The sequence below is a fragment of the Punica granatum genome, chromosome 2 (assembly GCF_007655135.1).
Source record: "Punica granatum isolate Tunisia-2019 chromosome 2, ASM765513v2, whole genome shotgun sequence".
NCBI lineage: Eukaryota > Viridiplantae > Streptophyta > Magnoliopsida > Myrtales > Lythraceae > Punica > Punica granatum.
Genome location: NC_045128.1, coordinates 21,968,638 through 21,991,620, shown reverse-complemented (window position 1 = coordinate 21,991,620; position 22,983 = coordinate 21,968,638). Strand labels below are relative to the sequence as shown.

The window sequence follows — 22,983 nt, the reverse complement described above, 5'->3', positions numbered from 1 at the left end:
GAATTGTTTCCCGAATCTTTATGTTTTCCCGCATCCATGGAGCCGGCATTATTTTATCGATTCCATAAATAACGTGTTTGTGCATGTTTGTATGTTTAAATGCACTTTTCAAATCATGGCAATACTGGCTTTTGTTAAATACGTGTTATTTAACGTGTTTAACATTTGGGGATGCGAGAAATAGTCAAAATTGGATTAAAGAGAATGCTTGAAATCCGAAACGGGTAAAGGAAACCCACGGCTATTCCCAAGAGGAAAGAGCCAAGGGTTCTTTGACCTTATTCGGGTTAAGAACGGTATCCTTATCTCGATGAAATTCATTTCTCGGATTTTGTGCAAATTGTAAATTTCAACATTGTCGCAAATCCCGCATGCTAATCACTTTAAAAACATTATTTTTAAAACAAAATGCATGGATTCATGTATTGGTGACTCTTTCGGGGCCATTTGGGTTCCGAGGGTATTTTGGTCATTTTGACCAAATTATCCTTGACCTTCTTGGACCCGTCTTGGTCGCCATGTCATGAATTTTTTTCATTAAATTAAGTTTTTCGAGTACTCAGACTTCATTCGGTGAATCAATCCATGATCTATCTGATTGTCTGTAACTCGTACATTTACTGCATTTGGCATTTAATTTTAAGCTGTAAATTCACAAACGGATTAATTGGGACGCTCACATGACTAAACCCACTTGGTAATGATAAGTTTGTATGAATTGGTAATTAACTGATAACTCGCGTCGATAAGTTGTCAAATGACGTTAATGCCCTTTACAAAACTTGTCTATTTCAAAACCCGAAACGCGCAGTTCAATGTAGCACGGATGTCTACAAAGGAATTTTGTGTCTCAACTTGAGTTTTTACCTGATTTCAGGTAACTTAGGTCAGGATACAGAAGATGTTTTTAGATCACTTCTGGTTAGATCGACCGGTTCTTTGGCTTTTCTGGTGTTCTTGCACAACCTTAGAAGATCCAAGGATTGGTCGACTTCGGTTACAGGCCGAGGTGGCTCGCACTGCGATGTTTCCCTTTTCTAAAAATAATTTTCAAATAAAGGGTAGAATCATCTTTTCACAATTCAGAGACACCCCTAGGGTTAGCTTGACAGAAACACTACAGTATCAAGATAAGGAATAGGCTACCTATTCAGGTGTAGGTTCATCTGCAAAACCTTTTCTTATCCACTGATGAGTTTCTATCATCCTATCGTAGACTCGGGTAACTAAAATGGTTATCTCTGTCACAAAACATGCAAAATGCTGATTAACCTTTCACTTGACCTAACCAAACACTAGATAATGGTTAGGGGAATTCTAGATTCCAAATCTAGAGTCAAAACACGAGTTTGGCTAATTCAATGATGATTCAGTGTCACAATACAGAACAACTTTAAAAGCAATCCACACACAAAATATTTGACTACAGACACCATGTCTATCAGGTCCTTGAAATAAAGCCGAATGCAAATTGCTTTACATATGTTTGCTTGTTTAACATAGGGCATTTGCTTGTAAAAACACCCATGGGTTAATAATCTGTTAATCCACGTACACTCGATAATAACAAAGACATTGTTTACAATCTGTATGTTGTTTGTTAATTTTATGTTCTTGTTTGTCCATGAGAGTCGAGTCTGACCCATAGGACGCATTGCACTTAGAGTTCAACGCCCTAACCATCGATCACAGGGTCCAACGCCCTGTTCACTGAAAGCGCATGTTGAATTTCAGTTTTTGGTTTTTCCCTGAATTCACGGTGAATCGAAGCGGAATAATAAATCGAAAGCAAACTAACTGGGATTCGACCATTTGCTATTTGTAATTTGTTATATTTTGAGAGCATTGTAAGGATTTTATTTTGTACATTCATTTTGTAAGAATCTCAATCAGTGAGTGAACAGTCCAAGAGTCGAGCTAATCGAATCGGTCTAATGCTTGCCTAGACAAAAGTAATCCCAAGATCTCGTGGTTTCGGTTCACGCAGGAATTCAATCATCGTTTGATGAACTGTAATGAAAGATTGTGAACTGATTCCCCGACACACGGGTCTACTTCTCTCTCGGCTTCTCAACCGACATCGTTTAGTTTACCGAATTTCCGGTGTCAAAATGTGTACGCCGAGCGCAACCTAATTCACGCGGTAAATAAAAACAACAAGCCTAGCAAACTAGAGTACCGAAAGGGCGTATGGGTTATAGGGCACGTAACATAAACCCCCGAACACGAACTTTCCGGTTCCGCACAAACCAATGTCTTAGCAAAACTAGGTATTTCATACCCCTAGACCCGGATAGCTTATCGGCCCTCGACTTTAGGGTCGTAAAATGATAAGTGGCGACTCCTTCTCACGCGAGTCCGTCATGCATCCCCAGAAATGTGGACACTCCCAAGCCGCGCAATCCAAAAGCGCGCATACGGGCCTCGACGAGAGTCCACATTCGAGTTCGTACATTTGGTTTTAGTTAGTTATGTATGAAGGTAGGTGACCAATCAAGATGGAATTCATTAACTTGAGTAAACAGGGAAAATGTCATATGGATATGAGGTTGAATCTAGATCAAGAAATCCTTGGTCAAGATGGCTGGACTTAAATAGGAAAAAGTTTCTATTTTAGTCCCCTTGATCTAAAGAATGGCAACCTAGAGACTCCATAAGGTCAGCCATAGGGTTCGACATTAACCACGACACTGTCTTGATCGAGATCTTGTAACAAAGGGATTTGAGTGCACAGTAAATATGGTCATTGGTTCATAAGAATGTTGTAATCGGACATTCGTCATTACTTGGGTGGTCATGGCATGTTGTGCTAGGCTTTACCTAGGACTTATGAGAGAGCCAAGGGTATTTAGGGAATTTTGCCTAGTGGTGTGGAAAATGAGTTTATGGTAATGTCAAAAAAGTTGATATTATATTCTCATTGCCAATTCACGATGAAGCTAGTTAGTCACACACAACAAAACATGTTCAAGCCAAGATGAATTGATTTTAATTAAAGTAGTTAATTAGGAATCAATTATCATATTCGATTTGGAAATAGATTACAGGGTTGCTAGCACATCTCGAAGTCAAATCCAACTAGGAGATAGATCCTCACAAGGAATTATTATATGAGATATATTAGTTTTCTTATTTGAAAAGTTACCATAAATAGAAAATCTATATATGGAAACTTGTCTTGAGGACAATTCGGTTTCTCTTTTGGACTAAAGAGAGGTCTTGGAACTTTACAAGGGTGTGTTTGCAATAGATATATATGGCCCTCCTTAATCCAATAAGTTGTAATTATCCAAGACACGTAAACGGCAAGAAGAGAGCTTTTGAATCTCACGGCAGTAGCGTTGCAGGGCTGAATTGTTCAGCACTGCCGCGACTTCTTGTACTGAATCGGAAGCCAAATCGGCTCCGTTTTCAGTTTTCCTAAAAGCCCAAGACCACTCCAACGCCTCGTTTTCTGTTCGAGAGCTTCTTCCCAGTGTGTGGGCAGCCCATAGGAATGAGTTCGGACCAAGGATGGAGCACAGCTTGGCGAAGATTGTGCTCATGTAGACGAGCTAGAGGCCGGACGTTTGGACGGCTCCTACACCGATATTGTGTGGACCCGAATTTCATATCTTCGGAGCTTGCATGCTTGCACATGATCACACTGCTTGGGAGTGTCCACCTTCCCGGGGGACGCATGGCGGACGCGTGTGAGAAGGAATCGTCACTACCTGTTTACGACCCGGAGATCGATGGCCGGTAAGTTGTCCCGATCTAGGGGTAATGGATACACCTAGTTAGCTAAGACATATGCTCTACGGAACCGAGGGTTCCAAGTTCGACCGTTCTATTACATGCGGGCCTATATCCCATACGTTCTATCGGTACTCTGGTTTGTCTAGGATTTGCCATTTTTAGTTTATTTACCGCATGATAAGGTTTCGCTTGTCTTACCCAATTTGACACCGTAAATTTGTATAAACAGTCAATTCAAACAAAGCGGCTGAAAGAAGAGCGGATCATCATGTCAGGGGATCGGTCCACCATCCTCGCATCTCGGCTAACCGAACTGTGACGGCCGGTTAACCGCGTGGACCGGTCCCGTGACTCGTGTGGTCCCGCTCGTCTTAGGGACCCCTAAACCAATTCGATTAGATTCGACTCTCGAACCTCTAGCTCGCCGACTGAGATCGTTACATAAATAAATGTACAAATAAATGCCTCACAATGTACTCTCAATAATAAATACAAATACAATAATGAGATCCCAGTCGATTTGCATTTAGTCAATATTACACTCGCGCTCATTGTGAGGTTGGAAAGACCAAAACCGAAATTAACGTATCACGAGCTCATAAGAGCTGGAGGTCGGGTCTGACCGAACCAATGGATCCCACGAGGATCAAATGGTCCCCGAGATAGCTGTGGGAACGGTCGAGCTCCCGTTGATTGTCTAACTTCATTTCGCGCATCCCGACCCAAGTCATCCTCCGCTTGGATACTAGTAGTATCAAAACGGTGACTCGAGGTGAGACCCTAGATAGCACTCGGGTCGCGCACACTCGGTGTGTGGGGGTTTTGGACCTTGTAATTGATGGCTGGGGCGTTGAACCCCATGTTATTAGTATCTTATGGGTTCAGGCTTGAACCGCCACAAAACAGACAAGTGGTGTGAATTAATTGTCATGTTTATGTGATTATCAGATTATGACCCGAGATTACTTAACAGACATGTCTCTATCCTAAATAGACAAAAACAGAATTATTGCAAGCAATGAAATCCGGCCATAGGCCGCCTTGAAAAGGCATGTAGTATTTGGCTTTGTTTAAGAATGGACTTAACAGACATGATATTTGTTGCCAAGCCCCGAGTGTGTGGGTTTGTTTTAAGTTTTACTGTTTTGTGACGCTGAGGGTTTAATAGATTTGACCGAGTATGTTTTGTCAGGACACTGAAACTTATGGTTTTTCCCAGCTATTTCCTTATTTTTTATTATGTCGATTTCGAAATTCAATTTTTTTTATACTAATCTATGCACAAATTTAGGAAAGTGGGGGCGTGAAACACCACGGGGGTGTTAAGGTCCATGCTCATGTCCTATGAAGGACCGGACAACCTTTCACGAGCCTTTCTTGCTCGAGCCTCTGATTCACATTCCTAAGCGTCCAAGTCTCTGCTAGAATAACAAAAACACTTCGGTTAGGTAAAGAGGGCTGTGCAAATAAGACATGCGCTTGCACGGGCTGCCCATCTTTACCCGTGACTCGGAGTGTTCGACCACTCTAACCCTAGGATTGTCGGTAAATCATAAATAGATAGTCTTGCCCTTGGGTCCCCAAAAAAAAAAATGTGTTTGTGTGAATGTAAATCAATATTGTGTGATACGGACCGTCGAGGTCAATAGCCGGTGTAAACCGATCCGCTGGATCCTCCAGGGTCATGTGCATCCCGAAGGAGCCGAGAAACTGATCATCCCACCCGGAAGTGTCCTAAGAACTCCCACGTCCCGACTCAAGCCGACTCAAATCGGGTCCAGACTCAAGTCGGGAGACACGAGTTCTCCCTAGATGTTCATGCCATGTGTGTCACATGTCTCAGTATTTTTTTAAAAAATGTGGGTTTTGAAAAGGGCATGACTACCGGTTCGTGACTTATCGACCCGAGTACAAGTTATTTGTTGGTTTACGCAATTTATTAAATGTCGAATGAATTAACTAGCCGAGTGAGTCGTCCCAATGACCACGCATGTGAGGTTGATTAAATGGATGAATTTACCGAATGCTTTGATTTGCGGGTTTCAAGCCATCGAGTCGGCCATTGATGGACCATTCGATGAGAGCTCGAATTCCCGACCGTCTAGTAATTAAAGCCGATTTTTAAATCGAGTTTATATAATTAATTCATGTGTGAGGTTTTAATTAAAATAACAAGGAATACATCCGAACACAAATTATGGGAGTACAAAATCACATCAACATTTAATTTATCGATTTTAAGTTCAAGTGGATCAATTAAGCCGATTTAATTTGTTTAGTCGATTTTATTCCTTCAGGCCGAGTAAGCATGAAATTCAATTCATGTGAGCTCATTCTCTTTCAAAAAACTAAATTCAAAGCCAGTTCTTTAAAAGTCAATGTTCGTATTTGAGTCGATTTTTTTAATTACACGTCAATATTTTAAACAATTGACTTTAGTTAACACAACCGGTTTATGCTATTTTGACCAAAACACACATTTCATCAACATCCATATGAGCATCGAGTCATCCGAAATATAGGGTCCTAATCATGTTACTAAGTTTGGGTTGTTATACCTCTCCCGAGCCGGTGTCAGAAGGAGCTCGTGAAGCTTCAAAAATCCCTCAAACAAAGGCTGGAATGGGTTGATCGGGAAAACCACAGTGGCTGGTCAGCACGACAGCAGCTCAAGGAGCTCAAAGACGGGTTGAACAGCACCAACAGAATGCAGCAGGGAGCTCGAGGAAGCTCTGGACAGAGGAACAGCAACTCAGGAGACTCGAGGAGGGGCCCGAGCAGTGGCTCAGCCACAATGACCTGCACGTGAGGAGGAGGAGGAGGAGAAAGAGCTACAAGGCTCTACAATGAAGAGGAACAACAGCTAAACCACAAGGAGCAGCATTAGCGGCCGCAAAGGGATGAGCAGGAGCACCAACTCATGAAGCTCAAAGGAGGGGCCAAGCAGCAACAACTCGAGGAGCTCAAGGGGAGCTACAGCTTAGCTGCGAAGACCTGGTGATGAGTCGAGGAAGGAGGAGGAGAGGACAGCTGCTACAAGTAAGCTGAGGGAGCTCGAGGAGGTCGGGAACACCAGCAGCAGTGAGCTGGGGAGCTCGGGGAAGAACTACAGCAGCCCGAGAAGACGTGGACAGTAGCTGCAAGTGAGCTCAGGGAACTCGAGGGAAGGACACCAGTAGCACAACAGCGGGAAGAAGCTCGAGGAAAGCTCAAGGAGAGGCAGTTACAGAGAGCAGCAGCTCAGTGAACTCAAGGGAGCTCCAAGGAAGGTTGAACCGTAGTGGCAGCAACTCAGGGAGTTTGTGGAGAGGACGAAGCAGTAGAGAGGATGAAGAGGAGCAGCAAGAGGCAGAACGGGAGCTCCGAGGAGTTGCAACAGCTGCTTGGGGAGAGGTCAGGATCTGAAGGAAGAAGAGAGGGAGCTCAGAGGCAGCCGCAAGTTGAGAGGAAATGATGGATGGAAGATGATGATGATGGAGGCTGTGATGGTTGAAGGGAAAACAAAGGGAAGGAGGTAAGGCAGACGAGCAAACGAAAAAGATGGATGAAGGAGTTAATGGTTACTGTTGTTGACCCAAGAGGGAGAGAGATTGAAAGAGCTGAAGGAAAAGAAGGACCAGATTCTCCTGAAGCTGATGGTTTCGTGGGAGAAGAGGAAGGAGCTGGTGTCCCCCCAAAAACCCGAGAGAGAATGTTGTTGTCTTGGAGTGTAGAGATAGATGGTGAGAGAAAGAGAGAGAGAGAGCTGCAGATGGCGTGCAACAGAAAAAGAAGAAGAACGGAAGGGTGGTGTGATGTGATGGAATGCTTTTGCTGGTTGTTGCTGAACAAGCTGCAGCAGAGGAAGAAGAAGAAGAAGAAGAAGAAGAAGAAGAAGAAGAAAGGTGATAGTGATGGGATGATCTTCTGGTTGCTACTGAACAGAAGATAGCTTACACTTTTGCTTGCCTAGCTAAAAATGGAAAAAGGAAAAGCAGCAGCATATTCAAGTTATGGGATGAGAGTAGCAGATGGCGTGAAGGAGGAGGAGAAGAAGGGAGGGGTTGCTTGCACTCCACATTTTTCAGTTGCTGAAGAAGAAGATGCAGGGCTGTGACCAGCAATTTATGGGGATGACCTAGACATCTGAAATTTTAATGAATTGCTCATGAACCTTTCGGTCTGATATTTTTCTTTGATCCCTGGACATGCTAGGCACATCCTCATAAAATTTCAAGATTGTTCGACCTCATGAAGTACCCAAAATAATTTTTCTTCAACAGTTGGCCAAAATCAAGTAATTTGGTTCTGATCTGTGAGGAAATCTTCAATTATCTACTGATATAGCCAAAAACATATCCTGTTTTCTATTATTTTTCAAACCTTCGATGAGTTGACTATGCTTGAAAATATGAAAAATTGAATTTTTTTATGGATTTTCTCTCCAGACAAGCATAATCTGTCCCGGTTTGACTGTTTTATGCATGGTGCGCTAAAAACTTCATAACTCTCTCTTCATGTTGAATCTTGGGACGAGTAATCCTCAAATTGAACCTAACTCAATTTTCTAGGCCAACCATATGGGAGTCGCCCTTTTAGGTTCAAGATTGATCGTGATATGATCCATCAAATCCCATGCTCGAGCTGCTCTATTCACTGTTTGAACACATCTCCCCCGAATTTTATCTCTTTGCTCGAACGGGCTCTTGATGTGATTTTTGTCGAAATGTCCCCGACTCATCAAATCTTGATCTAAAAGTACGAAACTTGGCTCTTGGTTCCATGAAGGTAGTTGTACTCATCGAAGAAAATGATGCAGAGATGTGAGTTCCACTTTATTCACTGCTTTTAATTTGAATATTGATAATTCGTGTCATACTCTTTGGGATCAACTCCATGAGGGATTTTTAGAGCTTAATATTGGATACATTCTTATGGTCCGGTGAGCCGGCGGTGGATAGTGCTACTGGAGTTAGTTTTTGCCGGCCCAAGATCAGGTGTTGTCTGAACTCTCCGGTTGCTCTCTGTGATCTGTAGGGAAACCTTGGGGTCTTCTCTATCATCATGCCCCGGGGTCATTTGACTGACCTAGTTGACCCGACTATGAATAGTAACTCGGGATTTGTCGAGCCATTTTCTGTTAGAGCTCAGGAGTCGTAGCCGGGTGCCCCGTTGATGTTCTCTCTTAGAGCCGTTGGACTAAAACGGGGTGCTGATAGACTTCTACTGGACTTTTGCTTCAAGAGGTAACTCGAGAAGAAACTTTCCTCGTAGATGTTAGTTTCACGTAATCTAGGTCAATGGAGGTTGTTACGACAACCCGGGATAGGATTCCGGGTTTGATCCTTGAATGTTTTATCGGTAAAAGTTTTGTTTTATCGGTTATCAACGCTTCCGCTTGCTCAATCCGACATCATATTCGATCATCGAGATCATACATAATTAATTATGCTGTTAGTATGCAAAATAAACTTAATCCCATATATATATATTAGGAAGTACTTAAACAGCACGGTCAGTACGGTAACATAACCTTTAATGTATTCAGATAGCAACACATTAGTAAGTTCTATTCAAATAGCAGGAAAAATCAAATTGGCCGCTGGCACTGTAATCTCATCCAAGAATGCCCTAAGGTTCTTATCCGACGACCCACCTTCCCTAGCAGCCTCCCTTGCCAAGTCCTTCCACTTGTTGGCATTCCTTCTCATCTCCTCCCCCTTCTCTCCTCCTCCCACGACCAGGTCCAAGCACCTCCTGATCTCCTCCCCTTTGACTATACCGTCCTTCATTTCGACTCGAACCCCCGTCTTCCACACGTCCTCGACCAGCTTCGCGTTTGTGTGCTGATCAGTCCACTGGGGAAATGCCACCACTGGAACCCCACATGCCAGGCTCTCGAAGGTCGAGTTCCAGCCGCAGTGTGTCACGAAGCATCCAACTGATGGGTGGGACAGGACCTCCACCTGTGAGCACCATGGCACAATCATTCCTTGCCGTTCCAAGTCTTCCCGACCAATCAACTCTTCATCATCTTCCTTACCCTCTTCCCCGCTTTTCCTGATTACCTGGTCGAAGGATATCGATAATAGTATTAGGAAATAACACGTCGTTGAGGGTCGTAGCTAAATCCTGGACATATTCATATCGTCATGTTATAATTATGTCACATCTCCCTTACCCATAGGAATGGGCGGCTGCTGGCTGTTAATCCCCGTGCCATTTCATCCTTTTGTTGCTTTGATAGGACAGAGATGCTCCCAAAGGACACATAGATCACTGATGCCTTGGGCTTCGTGTTTAACCACTCAATATAGTTCCTTGAGTCCCGAAAGAGGTCACCTCCAAAGGATGTATCCGACGGGTCGTGCCCATCCAAGAACGCAGAGGGAAGTAGAGGTCCAATGGCCACCATGTTGAGCTTATCAATGGCCCGTAAAGGCCCTTCTTCAAGTGCATCAAATGTGTTCACAAGCACTTTTGGGTTATGATCGCGTTGCTCATCGAGGATCTCCAGGTGGCGTTTCATAAGAGGCAAACTGAAATTGTAATGGTTTCCAGGGGTGAAGAAGGAAGGGATATCGCGTCCTGTAAGAGGCGGAAGTCCCGTCAATTGAATTGGGGATGAATGGTCAGCCCTGGCATTCGCGATGGCGTCTCCATAGCCACTAAAGTAATAGTAGTAGATGTCTAGCACAGTCGCAGGTTGCGCCCAGATGAGCGTTGAGGGTAACCGAAGGAAACTGGCCACGTCTGCGACCCAGGGGACAATTGTTGTGTAAAATACGTGCGTGAACTCTCGGCCTTCTTTCAGGTTGTTCTCGATGAGTTGACGTAGGGTGTCCGACCCATGTCTCTTCAGCTCGGCCATGAATTGCTCGAGATCATGCGCTCCCATGTCGGAACCGTCGTCAAATCCATCAGAGAAACCGATGTAGGACAAGCCCTCAATGGTTTCTGTGGACTTGCGCATCTGGCGGTTAGCGGATATGGAAGTGGCGAAGGTCACATGAGCCCCCAACCGTAGAAGGCGCTTAGCAAACTGGAGGGATGGGTTAATGAGCCCTTGGCTAGGGAATGACACAATTAGGAAGTGGCAATAAGGAGTAGCCATTTCTGATCGCGGTGAAACTATAACTCTTCACTTCTGTGGTGGCAAAAGGTGAATAAGATTCAATATCTATTGGTTTTACACACACACACACACACATATATATATACACACATACATGAGGGATTGGTGGTGAGATTGATTAGATTTGCAATGACGACACAATTATTGGCAGACCATTCTGTCAGTAATTTTTCATTTGACAGTCAACATGTTTTTCAATTTGCTTTTGCATTGAGGCTGTGGACTGGTGGGTTTGATCATTGGTTTCTTCACTATTCATTAATTGTAATTCACTTTCTGATTGTAGTAAAGGGTACAATACGGTTCAATTCATTTTCACACTCTAGCCATTTCAGAGACCAATAAATCTTCCTATTCATAAAACTGACATCATTGCTTTCGGATAACTTTCTCCATTCTTGGATCTCGACCTCATTTTGAATGTCGAGAGAGAGAGAGGGTAGAGAGTCAAGGAAAAAAATATTATTTGACTATTATTCAATCTAGAGACCAATCAAAATGTTTAGGGTTAATTTCGCCGTACAACGCAATATTTTCAAATTTTTTACCACAAAGCTCATATAGTCATAATTTCACTAAATCGCACGATAGCTTGAAATTTTTTTACGGTATGGCACGAAATGCAATAATTTCATCGTATGGCACAAAATTTTAAAAAATTTATTAGGGTCTGTTTGGCAACAAAAAATTTCAACTTAACTCGTAAAAAGACAAAATATGGGGTCGAACGGTAAAATGCCGGGACCCACCAACGGGAAAAGGGAAAGCAGAGAAAAAAAAAACAAAAGCAATTCGGCAACAGTTAGAGTAGACGTCCCTAAGCATACAATATACGACATTGTTCCCTTGTGCCCCACCAGTCATTCAAAAAGCTTGCCTAATTTGTATTTATATGGAATTAAAATGAGTTGAGTTTAGCACACGTCAATTGCCAAACAGGACCTTAGGTGGTGAAATTTTTTAAAATATCATGTTGTATGGTGAAATTAACTCAAATGATCTGTGAGCCTATTGTTGGGTCAATTTTTTACTTTCAAACATTTTAATTACGTATTACACAATCAAATGACAGAGTAATACTAACATAATTAATATTTACGAGAAAGTCAAAGTAACGTATTTAGTCCTCCATTGTCACCCGCATTTTCTTTCCTTTTTTTTTTCTTTTTATAAGGGAGGCTTGTGAACAAGCATGAGATATAACCATTAGAGTTAAAAAGGTACTGGAAGATTGATTGATTGATTCGAATCGAAACCAAAACCCCTCAATTTCGCACGACGATAAATATTAAATATTACTACTCCGAATCCCTTTCAAGGGATTGAAAAAGAAAGATAACCCTTTCTTTTGCTGGATCACTTTATTAAATGTTTTCCACGATACCTGTCCTGTCGCCATTTTGTGAATTGACCTGAAGAGAAACTAGATTTTGTGAATTGACCAGAAGGGAAATTAACTAGACGTGATTGGAAGGATTCAAATACTGGAGCTAAAGTCCCCAATAAGGATAATACAATCAATCATCAGTAGGATAAGAATCGTCAGGTTTTGGTTTTCATGTTTGAAAAAGGGAAATTCGTTTTCAAATTGGCCTTTGTCATCGGGGACAAATATAAGGAACCCCGACATGTTCTACCTGAAATTCAACTTTTATAACATACTCCATCCATCCCATCAAGCTTGATTTTTAGTTTAAATTGAAACTAGCAAATAAACACGCAAATTTATTTCGCTTCTATCTCTTTAATATATATTTACTGCATCATTATGATCCTTGTTCTTCTATATGCAGGATTTGTGACAATTTGGCAGAACTAATGTGCCTATATATGTTAACCTATGACTAGGCATAGCGATGGGTTTATACAATCGGGTCTCATCCTTCGCAAACTCTAATAGGTGGTTATAAGAATTAGAATTTTCCGGTTGGGCCCAGAGAAGGATCTGAAACCTAGAGGCCAAAACCTGATATGCTATGTGGAAGTGGAAGGGATGAGATTTATAAGGAAGTGACATGATATTTGATTTATAATCGCCAGAATTTGCCACATCCTAATCAGGTGGAGAAAAGAAAAAAAACCAGAGATGAACATCTAATTGGAGAGGGATGGTGGCTGCCTAAAGCCAGTCACCACAGCCCCATTGAAGTCGCCGACGGCACTAAAGATTGTTGGTAAACTAGACGGGGGTGGCCATGGTCGGCGAAGGGCTCCCATTGTCCGAGAATCGTGCCTCCTCCCATCTCATCGAGAGAGAGAGAGAGAGAGAGGGGAGGGAGATCGCGACTGTGGCTTGAAACTTGACCGCCACTTCCCTAGTCAAGGCCGCGATGAACCCTGAGGTCCTATCATTTGATAGGCCACTATCTCATCTTCACGTCACTATCAAGGCCACGTTAAATTCATGGGAAGGATTTGAAATTTTTTTCCTTCAAAATCTTAAGGATATTGCATCGATTCAACGACTAAGTTTACATTTGATCTCAGAGTGGAATTGTTACTCTATTTAACTCTACTCAACTTTCGGAAAATAAAGACAAAATAAGTGGAGAAAAAGATTAAAAAAAAGTAATGAATAATTGAGAGAAAAAGATAATAAAAAAAAGTAACGAATATAATTGGGAGAATTTCTGATTAAAAATTAATTATAATAATGATTAATAAAAAACATGAGAGAATTTATTATTAAATTAGAGAAAAAATAAAAATGTAATAATTGTATTGTTAAATCAATGGAATAATGCAGTTGAGTTAAGTGGAATAAAATTTTGATATATGAAAAACGAACAAGGCATAACTTTACTTTAATATATATATATATATATATATATAAAAGAGGGGAGCCTAACCATCTTAGACCCGTCTCATCACCAATCCCTGACGGTATGCGGGAAGGCTTCTCATGTAATTTGTTCAAACATGAGTAGCAGTTTTCTTTTTACTTGCATTCAATTGAACAATTCCTCGGGTCGCATTCAAAAGATGTATAAGCCGATTTGAATTTGCCCGCTCCTGCCGAATGTGAGTTGTTAGCAAATTGACATTGAACTTTGAAATTACTACATTCTAATGCCATTCCATCTTATTCTCGGCATATGCCGGCATACTCAGTCGGCACAAATAGCATAGTTATATTTCTAATTTTCTATATATACATACACGTACACATTACCTACTTGTCCACAAGTAACATTTATCTATCTTCAAAAACATATAAACTTTCATTTTTATTAGCATTGTAAGGAATAGTGAAAAAAAAATTCATACTCGCTATTTTTTTATTATGTTATTTTTAATAATTCAAACTTATTATATTATATATTTATTTAGTCTTTACGAATAAATAAATTTATATTGTGTGTAGCATATTTCATTTTATTATGCAATTTGAAAGTAAAGAACAAATAAATTGTTTAAATCCTAAATAAGAGGAGAAAAAAAAAAGTTATCAGTCCCATTGCCCTTTTATTTTTTTTCAATTGAATTTTCTGGGATATTTTAACTTTGTTAAACTTTCACATTTTATTTATTTAGTATAATTGAGGAGAGTAAAAAGTATTAAGCCCATCAACTTTGCTTACTTTTATCTTTTCTTAATTCATTTTCTTTCATTTTTATTCGTTCATCTTGTAGTTCCACATGCTTTTTGGTTTCTCTTCTTCCCAACTTTGTTTGAACTCGCCATCTGACTTTGAATATTCTGATTTGCGGTAAATATCACCGTGACCAGTGACAAGATTCAACCGTACTATAGGCAATTCCGCATATGTCCACATACGAATAACCAAGGACACTTTCGCACTTGTATCTCGTGATTAATACGCTGATATCGATTCACTGCAAATTGGAATATTAAGGCAGGCTCCCCTCTGTCCTCCCTCCCTATTCTCCTCCAATGAGGGGAGATGCAGTTGCCTCATAAGGCCTTTTGCCACTTTTTCTTCCTAATGCAATTCCTTTTCAGCCAAAAGAAATAAAATCTACACATATTAGAAGACGATACATATAAATGAAGGGAAAATCATCAGCCATCAAGGACATGGTTATTCGGATGATGACAATCTATTAGGGAATGATATCGTTAGTTAGCTAAAAAATTCCAAGCCTGCTGACAAACCCACCAGCCATTGGTAAAAGAAGTATTCAGCATCTGCAAATGCCCACCTAAATCAATTAAACTCATCAAGTGCACCTGTAGGACTTATGGCATGTTACCTCGGCAAGCAGATAGCTATAGCCCCCAGGTGGGGCAAGAGGCCCATCAAGAAAGAAGGTTAACATGTAAATATGATCGTGCACACAGGAGTTGGATCATACAATTGCTTACTATCACGCATAAGTCAAGTTCTGACCATCGGATTCTTAATAGGCGATAGCTCAAATAATTTGGTAAAAGAACAGATTTCTTGGACACTTCAATTTGGTAAACGAACAGTTTGGATTCTCTTCAAATTTCTCCATTACTATCAGAAATCTATGAGCAGCGCAATAATTCCAACCTCCCTATCAGAAGCCAAATTTCTATCTTTCCTTGAGGAGCTTTTTGCTACTTTAACTTACCTGCACTAACAGCTCAGGTGCACCAAAACATCGCTTCATGTATACAAACATCATCAAGCACTGCTCCCATCCACTGACTGCTGCGAAGGATCGGTTGAGACATCAAATCCAGGAGGAATAAATACAACGTCATCCCATTTTGCGCCAGAATCCTCCTGCAAAAACTTCCGACTTAGTTGACCCTACTTGATTTTTGTTTACTGACTTCCTACAGATAAAAGGTTGAGAAAGGAAATTTGGAACCCAAAGAATCAACTGCTTCCTCACTTTCATCCCTTTTATTATTTCCTCAAGCGCAGCAACCTGCATAGTAAAATAAAACTTTTATGTAACGGTTAATCCAAAGAGACCTAGATCTGTCGTGGTGGCCAAAAGTACAGAAAAATTATCAGATGCTTTCAGAGCAAAGACGACATGGTCAACCAGATAGTAGTCGATCACTGAGGAGAAATTTAGGACCCAAAATCTCTATTTTGGGGAAACCCTTAGATCCACCACATGTTTCATGCGGGTTCTATTAGGTGGACGTTTTCCACAAAGAGGATGCAATGACACATTAAAAACTAAGGGGTTATTGCTGTCCACGCCATCCAATCACAAATTAGCATTAATCAGTCAGATACGCTCAAAGGTTACCTAAAATCACCAGAAGCTGCGAATGTGGAAACAGAAAATTACATATATAGTACAGCTCAGGACTTTTCTATCCTTCGTGAGGTTTCAAATGCTAACATTGCTCAAGGTTCAAGGCTTATTCTCATTTGGAGCAACTTCACCCAGTTCCATGGGTTTGAGAGTACTAATGGAACCTAACTGTCAAACTCAAGGGGGTGGATTCATGGAGTGGTTCTTTCATCTTCAAACCAGGAAAAAGAATTATTAATAATCTAGATAATCTCACTTGAAGACTATCAAAATCGAAGGACATTACATTATTGTTAAAGATTGGGCAATGTAAATAGAACATTTGAAATTCATCATCCTTGCACTTTATTGAGGGTTTACAAAATATATGAAAGGTCAAAGTTCACAACTCTACATACTGCATGAGATGGTATTCCGTTGAGGACCACTGGATATGCAAAATACTACTATTTGTCAACTGCACTCAACGTCGCACAAGATAAAATAAAGAGGATCCCTAACCTCATGAATTATGCTCGCCAAAAACAGACATGCTAATTAATTATCAAGAACCAACAATAAATAAATAAATAAATAAAGTCAATCAAAATAGAGAACCTGAATATCTCCTTGCCTCAAGGCGGGGTTCAACCGATTCTGCTGACGGGAGGCCCTTTGTAGAGAATTCTCTAAATCCTCCTAGAAAAAGAAAACCAGTATGATAAGACCAAAATGCATGCATGAAACTAAATTGGCGACAGAACTGCTCGTCTTAATAGTCTACGAACCTTTCTAAAGAAAACTGGACGATAGCTCTTGTTTCTGCTTTTGAGGATCAAGCTCCTTGACTGCATTTACAAAGGAGCATTAACATTACTAGATGCTCAGCCTAAACCATGCTTAAGCTAAAAGTGAAAAATCTATCAGATCAGTGACAATAATGAGAAGTATAGACAGCTCAAAGTGCTCCCTCCGACAGCACATCAACAATTGAAGATAATACGAATATACAGTTACATAGTTAATGTTAGTTCACTTCAAGGCTGCTCCTGGTGGGTGCCAACGTACGCATCTGTTGAGAAACATTTCTTTTTTCTTTTTTTTTTTTGGGGGGGTGGCACGAAGGATCATCAATAATGATACTGGTAAAAAGAACTGAATTATGATCATTAATTTAACATACTTTCACCAAAATCCCAAAATTTTTATATATTGAGTACATTTACCCATAATTCAAATTGTCAATTATGTCTTAAAGGCTTTATAAAGTGTTTGGATCCCAATTATATAGCAAAAACCCAATATGAGTTGAAAAAAGATTAACTAGAGCAACTTTGGGATTAAGCAATAAAAATGGACTAGAAAAAGTAAAATCAGGTTGTTGACTAGTTTGATCCATAGTTTAAGCCTGCCAATATCCAACACAACCCACATAGTTGGCATCCCTAGTGCACTCTCTCGCACTAATTCTCTGTTAACTAATTGACACACTTTCTCGCTTGATGGAATTGTCTAATTTTCTCTAATTTAATCAATACTCTCATATAAAACTCTCACTTCCTTTGATGAGTGTATGGTAGTCTAGCTCATACACTCCCCTTGGGCTCTATATGACTCAATCTCCTTCCCATGTTTGGCCCCATCCTATTTCTTCAATATGCTTTTAGCTTTTACCATGATTTGTACAAATTGCATCTAAACAGCTCACAAGAAAACAGTATCTTGTGGCAGACTGCAGATAAGGCCAAGAAACAGAATGACGAGGTCCCCAACAGTCACACAAACGAAAAGGATATGCTGAAAAATCCGTGCCCAGAAGTCCAATTATTCCATCAACAGTATAGGGATAATGGCCTATTGGGAAAAGAATTCAAGGGTGTAAGATCTGGTGGATAATCAATTCACACATAAGTCATGTTAGATGATCTATTCAAGGGAGTTTACTTTAAAGAACCAAGAGATGGTCCAAAACTTCCTTCCCCCCTCGTTTGTTGAAAGAGGATATATATTCATAAATTTTTTAATAGAACACTACATGAGAGTTAATTCTCTATCTATATCTTCCACATTCTTTTCATAATAATCCACTTCTTTCACTAAAATAAGATTTCAAGCTCTCCACAGAGATAGAAGTCCATGTTATATCAAATATCATGCCCCAAATATGTTCCCCTTAGCAGAATTTGTCAGATCAGATCTCAAAAAATGACGAAATAAGTACCTGGAATATTGGAACCCCAGGGAATGCCTCGTCAGAGAAGCCATCCATTTGCCTCACCTAAAAAGAAACAGCAACCAACCTCTGGGGTAAAGCCAACAAAGGTAAAAAACCAATTACCTCCAAATTCAACCTAATTAAATCGATGAATCAATCCCACAGGATAGTTACTTGAACGGAGATTGATTTCCTTCAATGTCCAAAAAAATAGAAACAGATGGTATGGTTTTCAGAACTATATGAGACATTTGTCAATAAAACGATCCAATATCTTCAAGTGAAGGTGATGACCCGTCCATATCTCATGACCTGTTTGGTATCCTGAACCAAGGACTATGATCCAACTACAGGGACTGTATATTACCTCCTAAAGCCAGTACAATGACTTTGAAAACATTTGATGTGAAGACCATTTGGTTGAACATGTAACTTAGCGGCTGACCAATAGCAAAGCTAAATAAACCAAAGGGGAGAAGAATTCCTCTAAAAGTAGGCCACAGCTGATGGATAGCAATTGGGGTTTTGCTTATAGCATTAAAGCCTAATTCGTTCCTCAGCTGTATCAGTTGCATGAATTTCAGTAAGATTATTCTACCACAGTGTGGGTAAGTTAAAAAATGATGACACAAAGCAAAGCACGAGTCATGGCAGATGAACATTCAGAGAGTTCATTAATTTCTTTTTAGCTTTCAAGTTATAAGTGATTGATCGTCATCCATGAAATTAACAAACCAGGAATTTTGTTACATAAGTAATTTGATTTCATATTGAAGTGTATCTAGCGAAGTTCAGATTTACCGAAATCTTCAAAGCAAGGGAGTGCTTTCAACCACATGAAGTACCAAAACCAAAGACACTAAGAGTGGCCCCAAACTTTTGCACTGTGATGGACATACGAACCAATAATATAAGTTTAAAGATATAAAGATTTTCATTTTCTTAATGAAATTGCTGACTGCACATCCTCATAAACACAGTTTCAATGAGACCCGCAAGGTAATCCATTAAAATGTGGCTGCAATAACACAGGAGAAGGCTGCTCAATTTATAAATTTCTGTAACTAATAGAAAAACCGAAGATTATTAAAACCACGTGGAACCTTCCTTCAATAGCCAAAACACGACAATTAGTAATTGAATTGTAATGGTTAACACATACTAATAAAACATAGTTATGAGGTGTACAGGTGAAAGAGAATACTTACTTTAATGGCATTTTTAATTTGAGAGAACTCAGGAATCAATCTGAACGCTACCCCATCAACCTTAAGCTGAAATATCTGCAAAACGAAATGAACCCCACAACAATATTAATAGAAGAATTGTGCTTACTAGAGACTAAATAAAAACTTCAAATGTAAGGCAGAGTTCACTAAGGAGCAATGTGAATTCAGAAGCATAGTGACACTCGAGGAACTCGATTGACAGAAAACAAAGACAAGCCATTAACATCGACAGTCTGAAACTCATAAGCTACAGATATTACAACACAAAGCAGTTGCAAGACAGACGGTAGAGATAAAGCAATCCTATGCCTAACGATGGAGAATTTTATAGCAGGCCGACGAATTAAGATGACCCAAAAGAAAAGAACAAACCTTGTTAAGAGCCACAGAGACAACCCTAGAGCCGCTCCTCATTCCAGGGTCCATGCTCTTCATCTGGTCGAGCAGAGCCTCCGCGTCCTCCTCCCTGAAGCAGAACAGCCCCAAGGACTTCTTGGTGGAGACCCCCGACACCAACACGAATTCTTCGGCCGAGTTGCTCAGCGCGTACACGGGCACGCCCGCCAGCCGCTCTTCGATATCCTCCACTGACATGGGGCCGCCCCTGCCAGCACTCGAGAGGGTGATGGGGCCGGAGTTGGCCCCGCCATCAGCCGTGGTGGAAGCCCAAGCCGGGCTCCCCTGGGAGGAGAGAGGAGTAGGCCAGCGGAGGTTGGAGAGTGAAGATTGAAGGTGGGGTATGAGGGAATCGGGGTTAATGCGGCGGAGGAAGGCGGAGCAGTGGGTTTGGAGGGAGGTGAAGGCATCCTGCAGGCTGGGCAGCTTGGGCTGGTCTTGGTTTCTCGGTGAAAGGGAGAGCCGTTCGGGTTCTCGGAGGTTCCCAAAGTTCATGGTGTTTTACCTCAAGCTCCGACAGTTCCGTTCTCCTCGAGAAATTGTTTGTCGGGGGTTCTCGATCTCGACGGAGAGAAGGGGACTGGCAGTCGAAGGTGTGAAGACAGTCCGGGGAGGGGTTTTGGGAGGTTTATCTCGATCGGTTCGGACGGAGCGACGCGAGGCTATGCCTGTTTGGGTCAATCAATTTCAAGAAAACAACGATGACAAGGGTCCTCATGACACCGTTGGAACCCATAACCATAAGCATATTTTTAAAATCGTGTTTTTTATTTTTTTTATTTTCACTCTGACATTTAAAAATCATTCAATTATTAACCTTAAAAATATAATTAATATCATTTCATGATAGAATAAAATACTCAATGATCACCCAAAATAAATGTTTCACCGAGTCAGGCCTTCGAGATGCATGGTTTCAATCACCTCAGTCCCTAGGATTTCAAGACCACAATCAGATTATATATTATACTCGGATAATGCACTCGTTCCTCATGAATATTGTGGTAGGCTAGCTAGAGATCTGAGAATTTGGTTTTTGATGTATTGTGTAAGAGGATGTTGTGGACAACTGAGTGTGATGGCGTTATTGTTTGATTATGGATTGGGGGAGGGGATCAAAAAATTAACCAATTTTTTTCTTTAATAATTTTTTTTATTTAGAGGACAGGTTGAAGCTTTTCATCATAGGACATATGATTCGATGAAATATCTTGGGTTTGGGTCTATGCCAAATTTGGGGCCGTTTGATTCCCTTGAATGTTAGATTACAATGAATGTTAGGCTGCACGAAAAGTAAGCCCGGGAATGTTTTTTTGATAAGCCTGGGAATCTTAGATTATAAGGAATATAACATGACTCTGTTTTGATAAATAATTATGTATTTGGGAAAATATAAAATAATATGAGATTTTTACATTTATTATATTAAGTAAATCGATGGGAAAGTAAAGTGACTTTACAAATGTACCCCTATACATTATTATTATTATTTATTTGAAATATATTTTTATATAAGTATTTGTTATTTATTTATATTAATATTTAATATAAATATATAAATAAAATATATTTACTAAATTATAAAAATTAATAAACTAAGAATTTTGAAAAATGAAAAGAAAAGAGAACTGCAACCTTTCCTAGATCAGCAGTGGTGTCTTTGACGGTCACTACCATCAAGTTCATCCTAGTTTGGCCTCATCCCCTATTCTCCCTTCCCTTTCTCTCTTTGAAAATGGAGAGAAAGAACTTAGATTTGGGCAATGGTAATTGGAAGTCATCATTTCCGTCCAATTAAGATTATTAACGGCCCCATTTGATTTCGTTTCAGCTACGCCTCGAAGAGGGTATGAAATGTGTATCTGGCATGGTGATGTGTAGGATCTCATATATTTAATGTAAAATAGAGTCAATTATATTATGTATATGATATAAGATGTAATAATATCCGATTAAATTTTTCATTGTTAAAATTTATATTTTGACCATTTTATCCCTACTAACTATGATCTTTTTATTGTAAAGTAGAATCAATTTTATAATATATATATATATATGGATGTTTCTAGAATTGTGTCTATTTTGGCCAGAAACCAATTTGTCTAATGTCATTTTGGACATTTTACATTCATTTTGTATCACATTAGGAATCAATCTTCTCAAAAGTGGGTCAATTTGGTCCTCATCACTCGTAACATTTTAATTAGTATTAGAAGTATTTATAAAATAATTTAAAATTAATACTTTACGATAAAGTATTTCTAAAAATTAATAAACTAAAATTTTTGAAAAAATGAAAAGAAAAGAGAACTGCAGTCTTTCCTAGATCAACAATGGTGTCTTTGATAGTTGCTACCATCGGATTCATCTTAATTCGGTCCACCACACCTCCTTCCCTAATCTCCCTTCCCTCTCTCTTTGCAAATGGAGAGAGAGAACTTAGATGGCAATGGTGGTTGGGAGCCATCATTTCCGTCCAATTGAGGTTATTAACGGTCCCATTTGATTTTGTTTCAGCTACGCCTCGAAGAGGGTAGGAAAAGCGTATATAGCATGGTGACGTGTAGGATTCCATATATTTAATGCAAAGTGGGGTCAATTATACTATGCATATGATATAAGACATAATAATATCCGATTATATTTTTTATTGTTAGAATTTATATTTTGACCATTTTATCCCTACTAACTAGATCCTATTTAATGTAAAGTGGAGTCAATTTTATTATATATATATATATATATATATATGTATGTTTCTAGAATTGTGTCTAATATCATTTTGGACATTTACATTTATTTTATATCACATTAGGAATCAGCCTTCTCAAAAGTGGGTCAATTTGGTCCTCATCACTTGTAACATTTTTAATTAGTATTAGAAGTATTTATAAAATAATTTAAAAGTAATACTTTACAATAAAGTATTTCTAAAAATTAATAAACTGAATTTTTTTAAAAATGAAAAGAAAAGAGAACTTCAACCTTTCCTAGACCAGTAGTGGCATCTTTGACAGTCGTTACCGTCGGGTTCATCTTAGTTCGGCCCACCACACCTCCCTACTCTCCCTTCCCTTTCTCTCTTTGCAAATGGAGATAGAGAACTA

General features: G+C 39.9%; 2 protein-coding genes across 2 annotated transcripts; both read right to left on the bottom strand.

Moving 5' to 3' along the window:
- Positions 1–9,177: 9,177 nt before the first annotated feature.
- Positions 9,178–10,890, bottom strand: LOC116194677 (UDP-glycosyltransferase 75C1-like). The gene is made up of 2 exons (XM_031523546.1): positions 9,899–10,890; positions 9,178–9,785 (listed from the first exon to the last, which is right to left on the bottom strand). Exons 1-2 carry the CDS (start codon positions 10,829–10,831, stop codon positions 9,291–9,293), a joined length of 1,428 nt encoding a protein of 475 aa, XP_031379406.1. The 5' UTR covers positions 10,832–10,890; the 3' UTR covers positions 9,178–9,290.
- Positions 10,891–15,115: 4,225 nt separating this feature from the next.
- On the bottom strand, positions 15,116–20,588 carry LOC116194676 (protein TIC 22-like, chloroplastic). Its single transcript, XM_031523545.1, has 7 exons — positions 19,853–20,588; positions 19,460–19,534; positions 18,258–18,314; positions 16,825–16,884; positions 16,655–16,735; positions 15,680–15,715; positions 15,116–15,567 (listed from the first exon to the last, which is right to left on the bottom strand). Exons 1-7 carry the CDS (start codon positions 20,369–20,371, stop codon positions 15,466–15,468), a joined length of 930 nt encoding a protein of 309 aa, XP_031379405.1. The 5' UTR covers positions 20,372–20,588; the 3' UTR covers positions 15,116–15,465.
- Positions 20,589–22,983: the final 2,395 nt, after the last annotated feature.

Bases quoted from the DNA above. Each gene is read 5' to 3' on its own strand.
- LOC116194677 (XM_031523546.1), bottom strand. From the start codon at position 10,831: ATGGCTACTCCTTATTGCCACTTCCTAATTGTGTCATTCCCTAGCCAA. The intron at 9,786-9,898 runs GTAAGGGAGATG...TCCTTCGACCAG, and splicing joins GCAGCCGCCCATTCCTATGG to GTAATCAGGAAAAGCGGGGA.
- LOC116194676 (XM_031523545.1), bottom strand. From the start codon at position 20,371: ATGAACTTTGGGAACCTCCGAGAACCCGAACGGCTCTCCCTTTCACCG. The intron at 16,736-16,824 runs GTTCGTAGACTA...TTCTTTTTCTAG, and splicing joins GTCCAGTTTTCTTTAGAAAG to GAGGATTTAGAGAATTCTCT. The intron at 15,716-16,654 runs GTTCTCTATTTT...TTTACTATGCAG, and splicing joins TGAGGCAAGGAGATATTCAG to GTTGCTGCGCTTGAGGAAAT.